Source organism: Mauremys mutica, chromosome 15 (genome assembly GCF_020497125.1).
Source record: "Mauremys mutica isolate MM-2020 ecotype Southern chromosome 15, ASM2049712v1, whole genome shotgun sequence".
Lineage (NCBI taxonomy): Eukaryota > Metazoa > Chordata > Testudines > Geoemydidae > Mauremys > Mauremys mutica.
In genome coordinates this window covers 3066094-3081472 of record NC_059086.1, presented here as the reverse complement: position 1 = coordinate 3081472, position 15379 = coordinate 3066094, and the positions used below count along the sequence as shown (strand labels likewise).

Genomic DNA, 15379 nt, shown 5'->3' with positions numbered 1-15379 from the left:
TTAAAAATATTACACATTTTATTGTCCTGTCCCAAGAGGGAGGAGGGCTGGTTTCCCAGAAACCTCAAAGCTTTTTTAGAACATAACAGAGGCAGATAAAAGCTGACTACTGCCTATTGCTGTCTTCCTACCTGCGGACATTTGCATCCCCCCCAGCCGTTGAAGGACATTCAGTAGCGAACACAATAAAATGCTTCCATGACTACCGATCTCCGATGCCAAAGGGGGGGTGGGGAAGAGGAGAGAGAGGATGAATGACAAAGGCATGGAATGTTACAGTTTCCATTGTTACAACAATCAGCAATATTTTAATTACATGACAAAGAAAAACTGTAATATACGATGCTAGGTGAATATATATTTATATAATAAATCCGTAAGTTAATAAAGTAAATAGGAACCCTATGAATTTTTTTAATTTTTAAAAAAAGGTTGATTTTTTTGGTCCTCAGAAAATCCTGCTCCAAGACAGTTGTGAAAAAGCGTGTCAGGAGATGCCCCAGTAGTGAACCGGTGAGGGTGCTTGCTCTGACAGCCAAACAGACTGGGGGTGCTAGCATTCCTGCTCTTCAAAGAAGATGCTAAGAGCCTTGGAAACCCTTATTTCCTATATGCTTTGAGTTCCTGGCTTCCCACCCGCTGACTGGAAAGCTCTGGCCCTCTGACTTGGCTGGGTAAGGCTGCTGGTGTACAGGGTGCAGAGATATTTTATCATCCCTCTCCAAAACACAAGAGGTTCCCAGCCCTGCAGTCTGAGAGCATGTTAGTTTAGCAGGCCTGTGTCTGACATGCATGCAGCCAAGTGTGCTTAGCTGCCTTTTTCCAGGATCCTCTTGCTAAACAGCTCACTTGACAATATGTGCAATGGGGCTCCAACGGCAGCAACTGACTCCGTGGCTAAGGGTGGCTGAGATCCAAGGGCTAGCAGACAGCAGCAGCAGGGGTGTGTAGATCCATACACTGCTTTGAAAACTAATGCTGTCATCATTTCCTCCTCCGCCCAAAGTCTCCAGCAAACTCCAGTGTGCTAAAGGGTCCTGAAGAGCCAGAAGACCGCGGGAAGGGGAAAAGCACTTTCCATTATGTGTAAATATAGCTCCTGGCAAGCCCACCCCAGCTCTGTGCCTCACCCTAATGGGAAAACCTCCACTACGTCGCAGTAGCTTTCAACAGAGTTGGGTCAACATGGCTGCAATAATGAACAGTGAAGTTTTATGGCTTGGTACAAAGCTGACTGCAGTGGATTTGTGACAAGTGTTGAGTGATGTGAATACAAAATGACTCCACTTGGACCACCCCAATTCCCCCCCCCCCACATGTTTGTTCAGAATGTAAAACCCCAACCCTTGAGAGGTCTCCCTGCCTGACAGCCAGAGGTCACTTGAGTATGTACAATGCAAACAGGATTACAGTTCAGTGATAAAGGAGGTTGTCTCTTTATACCTTATTGCTTTGTTCTTGCTAAATGTTGCCGGTTAATTAAGAGCCACCACACAAGACTTCCTAGGAAAGGCACAGAGTTCTCTGCCTCCAGATCTCAGAGAATTTGGTCTGTGTAACAGCAATTCAAAACGCTTCCCCACAAAGTCCAAAAACAGTAGCACCGAATTTTTTAAAAAGGGAATGTTACAATTTTGTGAGTAGCAAAGATTAAACCACAAAAAGCCCAACGCTACTAGACAACTAGTCCTGTGTTAGCCGCCAACACAGACACCTCTGCAGGCCGGATCAACGTAGCAACATCAGCACACAGACATGGAACTGAAGTCCCTTGGGAGTCTAGTTAGTTTCACTAAGGAAATAACCAGGAAGAGGCAGCAGGGAGCTGCTTTTCGTGCATGCACACTGTGTGGGAGTGGAGGGAAGGCATTGCTGATACCTACGTTAAAGGGATGCTACGTCACCTCACCCCAGCCCACACACTGCCTAGCCCAGCTAACGAGATTCGCTAGATACCATCACTGCTATTGACATTAAGGGGAAGAGGAAGAGACTGGATTGAGGTGCACGAGATCTGGATTGAGGCAGGTTTAGGAAAACGAGGGAATCCCTGAAAAATGCTCCTCCTATGGATTTTGCTAGGGTGATTGATACAGACAAACCTCTTCGGATTCCTGCTACACAGTGGCATAAATTAAAAGGGCAGAGAGACAGAGACAAAGGAAAAAGGTTCAATTTCAAAAACATACCAGTCAACAGATTTTTTTTTGTTTTTTTTAAGCTCAGTTGAAAAAATAGACCAGGATATATTTAACAAAAATAACCATCTGAACCAGAGCCACACGCATGTTTTCAGACTCTCCCTTTTTCCCCCTTGCCAAGACATCCCAAAGCAATTAAATGTGAGAAAAAAAAATTTTCAAGCCCGCCCTCCCAACATGTTTAACAGAGCAAAGTGAAAAATAATCATTGCATAGGTACATGGTTCATATAATATGCAATAATAACCGGAATGTAGGCTAACTCCCAGGATCCCCCAATGCGAACGTGGCTTTCCATCCTCTGGAGGCGAGGAGGGGCGACTACCACTGCGGGACAGTTTGTGTGTGTAAATGCAGAGCAGAGAATCAGGCCTTCGCTCCTGCCGTCAAAGCGCCAGCGCTTGCTGCCGCCGCCACCAGCTCACAGGTCGCTCTCGCCGTACAGTGCCGTGGAGAAGGACTTGTAGTCCAGGGCTCCGGGGACGGCGTCGGGACCCTGGTATGGTGCCATGCGAGCGATGCAGTACTCCGCTTGGTCTGGCGGCAGCTCTCGCCTCAGCTCCTCCGCTGTGATGTAGTTCTGGGGTGGAAGGAGATTAAATAGCCCTTGAATACCTGTGCTCCTCCCAGAGCCCTGGGAGCACTGGCAAAACTGACAGCTGCTCTCTCCATCTAGGCTCTGAGCCAGAAGCCCCAGGTAGTGAGGTAGTGCAGGAGCTGCTGCTTTGCCAGCCCACCCTGTGCACAGACCCTCCAGGAAAGAGGTCTGAAGCTAGTCCTGCCAATGGCCTCAGACTGGCACTGAAATGCATTTCAAAGCGGCACAATCAAGTCACCTTGATCCTCAATCAGCTCCTCTGGCTCCCTCTATTTCCGGATCCAAAGCCACCTGCCTTGTTTTTAAACATGCTCACTGCTCTGGCTATGGGCTCACTTGGCACTAGCCTCTCCTGTCCTTTCAAAGGCCGTCTCCTGTTGTCCGGAAGAGCCTTCCCGATAAATTTCCAGGTCATAGCTCAGATTAAACATCTTTACTCCCTTCCATTTAACGTCACAGCAGTTTGGGGTGTGCAGTGTCGGTAAGAAAGTCTAAGCAATACAAAGCGGCACTGAATTTAATGACAGCCCCAGCGACAGAAGAGAAAGGGTCACTGGAGCTGCTTACAGGGTTTATTTTAACAGGCTGTAACAGCCACCACTCTGAGTAGCTTCCCACTCCCCAGGACACACAGATCTTTGGCTAAGTGACCATCTCTCCACAGACCCTTCCCAGACACATTGCTCCTCTGTCCCCGCCTAAACGCCCGTGCTGGGAAAGAGATGGCTGCATTCAAGTGTGTGGGTAAATTAGCCCAGCAGACGCTAGATTTGGAAATCCGCCCAGGCTTGTGGAAATTCCCGGTGGACTGTGTATGTGAGCACACTGGTCTCTCCCAACGCCTGATGCCTTAAGCTATGCTTGGGGATGGCAGCGAGAGGCTTGTTACTAGGCACCTGTTGCTGCTCAGTTTTGCTACCAAGGAGAGGGTTTAGGAGCTGCCAGAGGTCTTCCCTGCCCCCAGCTTAGCTTCTGTACCCCCTCAATGATACAACCGTCCCCATCCCTCTGCTCTCCCACTCCAGCGCCAGCCTCAAGACAGCAGCAGGAAGGCCATGGCTTGGAGCACACGCCCGGAGCGCACCCCCCCAGCTGTCTCCCGCAGCCACAGCTCACCTTGTCTCCGGCCAGGACCTTGAAGGAGGCAATGACCTGGTCAGCTGTGTCTGTGTCAGTCGTCTCTCGGGACATGAAGTCGATGAAGGCCTGGAAGGTCACAATCCCGCTGTTGTTGGGATCCACAACACTCATTATCCGGTTGAACTCGGCATCTCCCTACACAGGTGGGAGGAGAAGCTTTAATGGACATTCAGAGACAAGCTCAGGCACAGCTGCAGGTGTGGGACTTGAAAGGGTGACGCCGAACACAGCAGACCCTCCAGGATGGAGATCTTTGAGCCTCCTGCAGCCCACAGAGCTCCTATGCCTGGGCAGCAAGACTTGCTCCAACAGCATTCATCTTTCCAGGCATAGAACGACCGGAGAGTGGCTATCTGCACCCCAGCTCCTTTTACAGCTGGAATCACTTGGCCCCCACTCCCCGACTAGCAACGGGAAGCACAAGCCCATCTGTAATCTGCTTTTACAGGCCTCACTGCTTTCTCCAGCTATACCCCCTTCTTCATACGGAGGCACTGGGGGACACTGAAATGCCACTGCGATTCTCTGCTCCACGCTAGAGTGCACCAGCTAACAGAGGCAGAAGCAGTGCCCTCATGGGAGTCTGGTCTGAACTCATCACTGGCTGCCTGCTCTGCTCTCACACCCACTCTGACCACCCCCATCAGGACTAGGGTCCTCGTGGCTAGGAAAGTGATGGTTGGCAGTTTATACATGCGTTGTGCAGCTTGCCTGGGTGCAGACCCTTGACAACTGTACAGAGGAGATCTTCGGCAAGGAACAGCTGGCAGTGAGGGGGTGGGATAGCTCAGTGATTTGAGCATTGGCCTGCTAAACCCAGCGTTGTGAGTTCAGTCCTTGAGGGGGCCACCTAGGGATCTGGGGCCAAAATTAGTACTTGGTCCTGCTAGTGAAGGCAGGGGGCTGGACTCAATGACCTTTCAAGGTCCCGCCCTGTTCTGTGAGATCGGTATATCTCCATATATTATTAAAAGAGGGGCTCAGCTGGGCCCGCACCCCAGGGACCAGTACTCTACCACCCATCTAATGAGACAGCAGAAGTTTGGCCAGGACCTGCTGCACAGCACGCACGACTGGGAGGAGCAGTTCTATTCAAGTGCCTGTCCTCAATGCATGGGAAGATGGAAGCATCAATTCCCCCCTGCAGAGACACCTTAAACCCAGCTAGATCAGAGCGTGACTAAGCTGCAGTGTGGGCTCTCGTGTTCATTCCCTGAGCAAAGCAGCTCAGTTTACAAGAGGCTTTTCCTAACTTGGAGATGTTGCCAGCTCCACCTGGGATCTGAAAACCTAGCTGGGCTCTCCTCATCCATCACTAGGAAACTCAACAGGAAACTTCACCGCTGAGCATCATGCTGCACAAGGCAGTGGGAGGTTCCAGACTGGCTTTACAGTAGTTGCAGAGCAGTGAAAACTTATTTCAGCAGGTGAAAGTGGGCGACCCAGGGAGCAGGGCCTTTGGTCACACTGCCACCTCTCAGCAGAGCTGCCTTTTAACGGACAATGCCCCCGGAAGCAAGTCTGTCACCGCGGAGTGCCTTAGCGCCGCACTTCGGCAAGAGCACGGCTTGAGGTTCATGCCATAAGAGAAGATCAGAGAGAACGAAGGGAACAAGTTAGTGGATAGCATACCAGGCTGTATCCTGTGGAGATAAGGAGAGCTCGGAAGTCATCCGTGTCCATGCTTCCCGTGCGCTTCTATTCCGAGGGCATGACAGAGGAGGAGAGGGCCAGCCCCAAGAGGGGCAGATGGACGGTGCATGCAAAGACACGAAGGCAGGGGAGTGGGGAGAGAGAAGAAAGGGCCCCATGGAGGGAGAGAGAGGCAGAGAGAAGTTTAGTTTAAGACGGCATTGTGGAAATTGCCGCACGTGACCAGGCGATGGAGGAGTGGATTGAACGTCAGAATTGAACACACAAATGGTTGGAGGAGCACAGGAGAGGAGCGAAGAATGTGGTGAAGGAAGAGAGAAAGAAGATCATGTTAATTGAATTATCAGTGGCAGGCTGTGCAGTAATGACGCTCGGTACCTGTCTGTCATTTTCCACATCGTATCCCAAGCTGATGAGGCAGGCTTTGAACTCCTCAGGTCCCAGGGTGCCGCCGTGGTCCTGCCGTCGGGGAACCACACAACATGCAGGATGGAGGGGGTCAGAGCGTGGCGAGGCGGCCGCACCGGGATTCACAGAGACGATGGCATGCACATTGGGGTGGGGGGGAACAGCATGCACGAGAGGGCAGGGAGAAGGGAAAAAATACACCGTTAGTTGAACTGAAATCAACTCTCTGCTTCAGGAGGGAAGGGGTTTAAGACTGAGCTTGTTTCTAATTGGTAACCCCAGATGCAGCTTGCCTCGTGCAGAAGGAGCACGCTACATCCTTAGGCATTACGCCCAAGGCAGGCCTACCCCAGGAGGGGGCGGCCACATGCCAACAGCTAGCACTGCAGCTACGAAAGCAATGGATGAAATGCTCAATGAGCTCCAACGCACGCTCTCTCCCCGGGAGCCTCGGCCCACGTGGCTCTGCCACGCACACCCGTACTGACGGGGCCCAACCCTCAGGAGACGGCTGCAGTGCTGAGATGGATCCATCAGCCATGGCATTTGGGAGAATGGTTTCCAAAAGTGCCCAGGTGGCTTAGGAACCTAAGTCTCATTGAAGCTCAGTTGGGCTCATGCTTCTAAAGTCACTTCTGGAAAGTGGATTTAGGCACTTTTGCGACATTAACCCTTGCTCTCTAGTTTGACAATTGGAGCTCTCGTAACATGCCTGGCTCCTGGGAGGAAAGCTCTAAAGCCACTTCCTTATGAACAAGTCTCCTTCACTTGTACCAGGGCAACTCCAGAATCAGTCTGGCTGGGGGAGGGGAGGGGCTGAATCAGCTGCTGGAGCAATTAAAGCTGGAGCAATTAAAGCTGGCACCGTGACTCTGTTTAGAGAGGACAGAGTGGGACAGTTCTCTGCCTAGCCTCCCTTCCAAGCCAATGGCACCTCCCACTTCTCTCTCATGGAAGAACAGCTGCCCATGGCTTCATCTCTTCTGCACAGCTGGGATTCCCCCTCTGTGAGAAAGCAGTTAATCTCCCCCCACACTTTTTTTTTTTTCAACAACCCCCCCCACAATTTAACCTTCCTTCCAGCTGAAGTACTAGAGGTGGTCAGTGAGTAAGTTGGAGGGGTCTGTTCTTTTCCCTGGGATTACGTGGAGAAAAGCAAGCAGTAGGCTAGCACGTAAGACGGGAGGAGGTGACACCAAACCCTGCAGCGATCAGCAGCATTAGCACCCTAGTTGCCTTGGCCCCACACCCAGCTGGGAACCACGTCTGAGGGGCCCCTGGTTACCTTGTCAAAGTGGTTAAAGGAAGCCCGGAATTCCTGCATCTGCTCCTGGCTGATTCCCTTGGCATCGCGGGTTAGGATCTGGTTCTCCACTTCGTTGATGGTGCGGGCAATGGTGGTGAGGAGCTGCTCCCAGCCAACGCGAATATGCTGAGGTCACAAGGAGAGAGGCGGTTAATAGGGTACCGAGCTCCACAAGACTTGACAACAAAGTTGGGAGCCTCTTCAAACGGGCACCAGTTACACAGCTCTAAACGGGTCGATTCATGCTGGCAGTGATGGAAGCATGTTACACACTGGCTCCAATGCCTAAAGAAAGATCCCCCCTCTAGCGAAGAGCACCTGATGTACCAGGTTAACACAGATATTTTGCATTTATATGGAGCTTTTTACACTTAAACGCAACATACAAAGATCACACAGACGGGAAGGAGAATATTGGATTGATGCACAACTGCCGGCAGAAGGCAGTCACCCAAACTGGATGTGGCTTAACACCCTGATCTTTAAAGCAGACTGCTGTGGGCTTTACCTGAGTGGCGGTTACTGTGGCAGGACAACAGCGCCGAGCACTGCGTGCTAGCTAACAGGCAACGGCTGGCTGTGCAGGGTGCTCTGGCTGCAGGCTAAGCACTGACCCTACCTCCATAGTGTAGTTGGTGTGCTTGTTATCGAAGATCAGAGCCTCCTGGATGAGCTGGTGCTGCTGCTCCAGCAGGTCGATGTTGGGCTTGTAGTCCACAATGCTCTGCTCATACTGCTTGAGGTGATTCAGTTGGTCCTCCAGCGTGCCATTCATCTCGATGGAGATGCGGCCTATTTCCTGGGGAGGGGAGGGGAAGGAAAACAGTTGGTCGACCATTTTCTGAGCTCTGCTCCATGCTGTACTCATCAATGCCCTTTTTGGGCCAGCCCTGCAGACTCAGCCTGGCGCCCCCCGAGAACCAAGCTGGGTTCCTGCTCTTGTACCAGTAATGAAGAGCTTGCAAGCCGAATTCTGCCCTCTGTGGCACCTGTGCAGCCCTTCTGCCTTCAAGCCCTGACAACGCCCTGGCTGGGATGATTTAGTTGGGGATTGGTCCTGCTTTGAGCAGGGGCTTGGACTAGATACCTCCTGAGGTCTCTTCCAACTCTGATCTTCTGTAATTCTAAAGAGCATGCAGGAGTGTATCTGGCTGGAAATCAGGAAGCAATCCAGCTCAGGGAACAGGAAGATGGGCTGGCTCTGCAGGACTCACGGGAATATGAACTCGTTTGTACAAACACGGACTACAGGGAGCTGATTATCGAGTAAGGTGGGAGTTGCACATACTGTCCCTTCTCAGAGCACTGTAAGGCCAAGAAATAACTTGCATTTATATGGCACCTCAAGACACTACTGGGAGCTTAGGGGACTGAAATATAAAAAGAGCTAACCCAGGTCAGGTTTCGGGCTTTGCTATTCGGGGAAACTGACCAGAATAGTGATCATGAAATAACCCTGGGGTGGACTCTCATTCTGGAATAGCTATCGTGCTTTAAATACACACCCTATTTTATATTGAATAGGTGAGCCCTAAATGCGCAGTATAAGGGAAAGCAGCCGTGCTATCGCAAGCGGGGACATTTCTTCCTGGCACAGTTGGGATGAGGCAGCACAGAACTGGCTATCTGCAACAAAGAGGGAGTTTTAGCTTTCTCTGCAGCAGGATCCTGCCGGAGGCAGGTGAACAAGGTCAGTACGGTTTGCTCCAGCGGGGCGACAATGGTTCTGAATGCAGCTGTTTGGACACTAGGTGGCACTTCAACTCCAATGTTGAGAGAATGCAAATCGATGATCAGCTGGGTCATTCCCCAGTTCAAGTGCGGGCTCCGGGTAGCAGGCATGGCCTAATGAGCCCGTACACAGGAATCTGAGGTTGGAGTTTCTGGTTGCCCCGCAGCTGGAAGCAGTTCTTGCAAACTGAGCTCTTACCTCCATTTTGGTCTGTATCCAGGGCCCAACGATGTTGGCCTGGCTGGCAAACTGCCTACGCAAGTGCTCATTGGACTGCTGCTTGCTCTGCTCATCCTGCAGAGCATGGTCCCTCTTTGGCACCAGCTGCTGAACCTGTGAGGAACAAGGAACGCCCATGAAACTGATCCATCTCTGCACTGGTCAGTGCCGGAGAAGCAGCATTTGCCAAGCGCCTGCCTGGCCTAGGGATGTGCCCAGGCCGTGGCCCCTTGACAGTCCTGTGGATCCAAGTTTCACATTGCAGGAGAGCAGACAGATTGTCAGCGGGGAGAAGTTCAGCTGTAACAGCCACTGAAGGCCAGACAGTCACCACGTGAAGCATGTGAAACGCTGCACACAGGGCAACTGTTTGAATTGTGCAGTAAGATCCTGACAAAGCACCTGCTCCCAGCCTGCCCACTGCTCTACAGCAAAGCTTCATGGGCACCTCTGCCGTTCCCAGTCACACCTCCCTTCCTGCTCGCGGCCGCGATCCGTATGGCCACAACAGCCATTGCTCACATGGCACAGCAGCGTTAGAGACATGTTGGGGGCATGTCTCAAATGCAGTGCAGCTGCGAGCCACGAGGCAACAGAGCCAGCAGTGAGTCACCCCAGCGCTGTGGCCCTCAGACCACCGCTTGAAAACTGCTGCTCCACAGCAAAAGGTATTGCTGCTTCTAAATCAGCCACAATAAGCACCAAACCGTGCTCAGGCACCCCTAGCTGGAAACATGGCTGCCATCAAGTGGGACAGGAAGTTTTAGAGGCACCATTGGAGGGTGAACGTCCATAGCACTCCCCATGTGAGAAGGATCAAGCTGGGGGGTGCATGTGTGCCTGTGTCAATTTTAGTCTGAATTCCTTGGACATCCCTTGTTTTACCTGGTCACTTTTCCAAGGCAGCTGCTACGCCTGCAGCTCTGGCCATTTCTAAACAGGCAGCCTGGGACAACTGCAGCCTCTTACAAATAAAGCCAATAATGGCCCATTTCTGTCACCAGCGGATTGTAAAAGGGGGCCTTTTCAGGCGACCCTGGCAGCAGAGCACGGGCCTGGTATCGCCCCGCAGCATGCACCCACCCTTTCCCACTTGGAGTTGATGATCTGCGGGGTAACCGAAGTGTACGGGTTGTTCCCAGACAGCTTGATGTTGTTGTAGTCCGCAATCCGCTGAGCCTCGTTCTGGATGCCCAGGATGGCCTCGCGCTCTTTGTCAGCATCCGACAGGGTGGATTTGAACTGATCGTGAGCTGCAATCAGGCCCTGGAAGACACAGGATCCCAGTTAGACAAACGGTTGAAAACCAAGAAGATGGAGAGAGAATTTTCGTGAGCTCAACCCCACCTGGTGGGGTGAGCCCCTGCCGCCTGGCAAAGCACTGATCTTGCATTCCACGTGTGTCTGGGAGTTTGGGACCAACACAAGCTTTGGGCGAGAAGATTTTACCCAAGCTCAAATGTCTGAATCTCTTTTCAATGAAAACAGATGCTCTGGATTCCAGCAACCCAGCCTAACTGCAGCAACGTGAGGCTAATGCCCGAGAACCTGGCAGTGAAACCAAGTAGCAACAAAACCCCAAAGTGCCTCTCCAAAAAGCAGCACGTGCTCTGCACAGCCAGCCCGACGAGTCTTCTAGACCTGGGGGAAAACTGCAGAGTGCAGCATCTCTGCTTTCACTGGACCACCAGCTCATCTGCGGCAAGCCTGGCCTCTCCTACCTCAATCTCCTCTATGGTGTGGACAATGAACATGTCCTGGAGGTCTTCCATGGCACTCTCCATCCAGTTGTTGAATGGTGCTGCCCTCTTGGCGTATTCCAGGTGCAGCTGGTCAATGGTCTCCAGCTGTTTCTCTGTTTTCTGCAAGGGTGACACACAGGGCACAGCTAAGTTAGGAACAGATACAGATGAATTTCTCCCCAGGAGGCCTCAGCACCATTTCCTCCTCTCTCTGCCTCTGGGATGTTGAGCACAGAGCCAGCACATGGCAGGCATTTGCTTACCTCAAGGGCTTCTCTCCTACTGTGGGTCAGGGATCCCAGAGCATCCCACTGGTCACAGATCTTCTGGCACCGAGCGTTCACGCTGGGGGAGTCGTAGTAATCCAGCTCACTGGGGTAGAGGGGGAAGGACACAGGTATTAAGTGACTCTGGACCCAGCAGAGTACAGATCAGAATTGATGTGGGGCTGCATAATGCAGTAATTTGCATGCTAAAATAGTCTGACATTCCCCAGGGGCTCATTTCTTCGTAGACCTTTGTATGGCTTGGCTCCTCTCCAACTCCAGCCTCCCAGTCAGGGCACTGCAAAACCTAGTTGGCTGGGGAATCTGGGGGAAGGTTACAGAGATGTGTCTAGGGGTGGCATAGGCAGGAACCCCACCCCAGCTACCACCACCCTCCTCTCGTAAAGAGATCCCACCACTGCGGCCTTGTCTACACTGGCAGCAGCACGTAGGATATGAGTAGCCACACACCACAGTGATGAGCAGGCTGCGTCCACACTGCCACCTGCAGCTACACGCAGCAGCGAAGGCTCTGGCCGGGGGAGGCAGCAGCGGAGAGCTGCCGAAGCCTTTCGCCGCTGTCTTTCTGCTGGAGCCTCTCTCTGGCGGGGAAGCCGGGGGACACTGCTAAAAACAGCAGTGTAGACGGGGGAGAGAGCTCGGGCGTGGAGACACCCACATTGGGAACATGGCGTAAGCAGCGCCTCACAGCTACGCGGCTATTTATACCCATGCTGGGAGTGCGCAGTGCACGTGTTCTACGTCCTGCCGTGAGCAGTGTAGACGTACCCAGCGACTGCTCTTCGGAGGCAGGTTGCACCGCAGCTGCTTTCAGCATGGCCAGTTAGTAAACGGGAGGTTAAGCTGCACAACGACCTAGCAGCTTTGCTGGGTCAAAGTCCCCCAACTCCCCACAGAGGAGTTAGCCAGGGCCGTGTCCTGCCCCCACGATGGCACAGACTCAACCTGCCCCAGACATTAAGTTCTAAAAGTGCCGCTGGAAGGCTACAAGTTGCTGCATGTCCAGGATGCTTCAAAGGCAGGGCCGGAGGAGAGATTAAAGCTGCGTGAGAAACAGGGGGAGTGGAACGTCCTGGAGACCGAGGGACGGTGGCAGAGCTAGCAGGGAGAGCTTTGTTTTTAAAAGCACCCCTGGGAGAGTGACTAAAGCCCAGCTGAAACGGCAGGAGGACAGCAAGTCACTGCAGAGCTCTCCATTTTCCGATGAACCGCGCGTTACAGAACGCGGCCCGGTGGCTTGTCCAAGGAGCCCAATGTGCATGGGAATAGACTGTGCTCCAGGACACCGAGCCGCCTCTGCTCTCTCCCCCCTCCGCGGGCTCTGCACTGGGGTGCTCTCTCCATTAAGTAATGCTCCAAGCCACACATCTCCGTTTCCAGGTTCTCTGCCACTCGGGCCGCTGGAATAAGGGCTCCATTCATGGCTTCGCCCTGCCTTCGACTCTCAGTGTACTAATTGTGTGCAAGTTTATCTGGCTGGAAAGAGAGACCGCAGCTTGCTGGAATCTCTTACAATAACTGCATTCTTACAGAGGGGGAGGGGACGGGGACGGGGACAATGGGGGTACTGTGTGTATTTTGGGGAGAACAACCCTATTAGAACCCCATTCAAACAGAGGTGCTCCTAACAGTCCAGTTGCAAAAGCCAGGTCCTCTTGGGGGAAAAAGGACCATGACATAGCCTATAAAAACTATTTTAACTCCGCCAAAACTATGGTACAGTGTCTCTTTGTCCCAGCCCCTCGCCGGAGGAGGGTTCTGCTCATGTCAGTGTTGTGCCAGTGCAACATGGGTACACAGCAAACCACCAAGAGGGCTTGAAAGCCTGAGCCAGAGTGGCTGCAGATGGGGTGCAGGCGGCCTGCTCAGAGCACAAAGGCTCTCAGGGCAACACTGCCTGGGCTAAGGAAGATCACACTCTAGGATCGACAAAGGGGGAAGTGGAGCAGAATAGATCGGGCTGGGACAGGCAGAACAAGATCCGTGCACTGGACTGTGTGGGGGTTTTTGTGGTGAGATGGATGTGACAGCTCCTGACAGCTCTATCTGGACAAACCCCCTACAGGACACCAGGAGCTGGGGTGTGTCTGCAGGGTACCGTTGTCTTCCACCCCGAGGTGGCTACACTGGAGTTTGATGGTGCTGTGCTGACACTGTTTTAGGAGTAAGGCCGGCTACGTACTAAGGCCCAGATCCTCAGAGGTGTTTAGGCCCCCAACCTTCGTGGACTCAGTGGAAGTTAGGAGCCTTAATGCCCTGAGGATTGGGCCAAAGGGGGCAGGGTCTCTGGTGCCCCCACCGTGGAATACCAGGGGAGACAGGCTGGCGTACTTGAGCTCCTGTGCAATGGCAGCGATCTGCTCCACGCGGTCCTGGTGAGCTGCCAGGTCGCTCTCGAAGGCCTCGTGCTTCCTAATCAGGGCTTTGATGTCTGACAGGGTGGCAGTTTCATAGTCCTTCTGCCTCAGCATGGCTTCTTTCCCTGGGGGTGGAGAGGAGCACAGCCCGTTACACCCCGATCCACAGCGCAGAAGCGGGGCGCGGCGGCCGGGCAAGCACCAGAGATACAACGGGAACAGGGTAGATACTAAACAAGCAGCAGCACATGCTGTTCAAAAGACATCACGAGCGTGGGGGAGGGAGGGGAGGGATGCAGCAGGGTTTCAGAGGCAGGTCTGCTGCCCAGACGCATTGCATCATTTTAATGAGACGTGGAGCTGCCCGTGGTCAGACACCACAAGGAGGAATAATTCTGCCTTGCAGTCCTGACCCCTCCCCCTTCCATCTTCAGGATGAGGAGCTTGCAGAAGAGGCTGGGAAATGGGCAGCAGTTTCCCACCCCATCCCGCTCTTCCTTGGTTCAGCTGCCCTAGCACGGACAGAGCATCCCGCCATCTGCGCCACCTTTGCCTGGACAGATTCTGTCCCTACATACTCTAGCCCCACCCACTCACATTTCACAGTGAAGCGCTCACCCATTTGAGGGCAGGGCCACTGCAGGATATCAATGGAGCAGTCGCAGTGTTACGGCCCCTGCCCTGAAAAGTTTACAGCTTTGACAGATGCAAGACGGGATAACAGAGTGATGTACAAACGACAGGGAGACTGGCCAGGAGGTCAGTGAAGGGCAGGCCTGCCCCAAACGAAGGGGATCGCCACGAAACGAGTTCTGCAGCACAGCGACTGCGAGGCGAGAGCGTGAAGATGAAGGGTCACTAACACGGGGCCCTGCCTCACTTTGGTTAGTTTCTACTTGCGCTCATGGGGACACTGCAGTTCAGTGCTTAGGGTAAGACACCCATGGCCAGTAGAAGGAGCTGAAACCCGCCGTTTCTCCTTCTATAGCCCCTGTCAAAGAGAAGCCTGCGGCATGAAGCCAGACGCAGGAAGTGTGTTCCAAATTGCCTGCCTGCACAAGGACGAATCAGATTGGGGTGTAATTAAAGTGCCATGAACTAAGACAATGGAGCTGATTACATATTCTTAATGCTCCTTATTCCTCCTGGCACATTTTGGAGCTGAAGAGAGAGAGCCTGCCCTGGAAGGCAAGCTTCCATCCACCCCCCGCACTCCCCAGCATCAGGGTCTGGCTAGCAAGCCACCTTTGTTGGCAACCTACCGCATAATTGGTGTTTTTGTGTTAATCTAAAAGCTATTTGAGTTGGGAGTGCCGAGTCTGTTCAGCTTGAAATGCCTTTTGGTTCCAGTCAGCTGTTCCCCAAGATGTTCTGCTTGGGAGGTGCTGCCAGCAGCCGGCCTGGGCCCTCTGGCAGTGTTCTGCTAATGGCTCCCAGACTGCTCTCTGCAGAGGCAGGCAGGAAGTAGCTGCACCGAACTGCTTATTAGTGTAACCAGCATCTGCAGGAGAGGCAGTGCCTCCAGTGGCGAGGGCACAACGGGGACTTGAGTCCTGAGTTTGATTCTTGGCTCTGCCACTGACTTTTTGGATGCCCAGGACCAAATCAAGACCCTCTCCATGCCTCAGTTTCCCCCAACACCATCTGTCCATCTTGCCTATTTAGACTAAGCTCTTAGGGGTAGGGATTATCTCACTATGTGCACATACAGCACTGCACACAATGGGGTCCTGGTC

General features: G+C 52.9%; 1 protein-coding gene across 3 annotated transcripts in view; it reads right to left on the bottom strand.

Moving 5' to 3' along the window:
• Positions 1–15379, bottom strand: part of ACTN4 (actinin alpha 4) — a 78539-nt gene continuing 63160 nt past the window's right edge. For 2 of the 3 annotated variants that reach the window (XM_044989257.1, XM_044989258.1), the window contains exons 12-21: positions 13618–13768; positions 11263–11371; positions 10979–11119; positions 10341–10523; positions 9237–9371; positions 7926–8105; positions 7286–7432; positions 5971–6051; positions 3916–4074; positions 1–2781 (exon numbers count right to left, since the gene is read on the bottom strand). In XM_044989257.1, the coding sequence (XP_044845192.1) occupies positions 2623–2781; positions 3916–4074; positions 5971–6051; positions 7286–7432; positions 7926–8105; positions 9237–9371; positions 10341–10523; positions 10979–11119; positions 11263–11371; positions 13618–13768 (1445 nt within the window). In that variant the 3' untranslated portion in view covers positions 1–2622. Of the gene's footprint in view, positions 2782–3915; positions 4075–5517; positions 5638–5970; positions 6052–7285; positions 7433–7925; positions 8106–9236; positions 9372–10340; positions 10524–10978; positions 11120–11262; positions 11372–13617; positions 13769–15379 lie in introns of those variants that run through there. The other variant, XM_044989259.1, reaches the window with a different exon arrangement.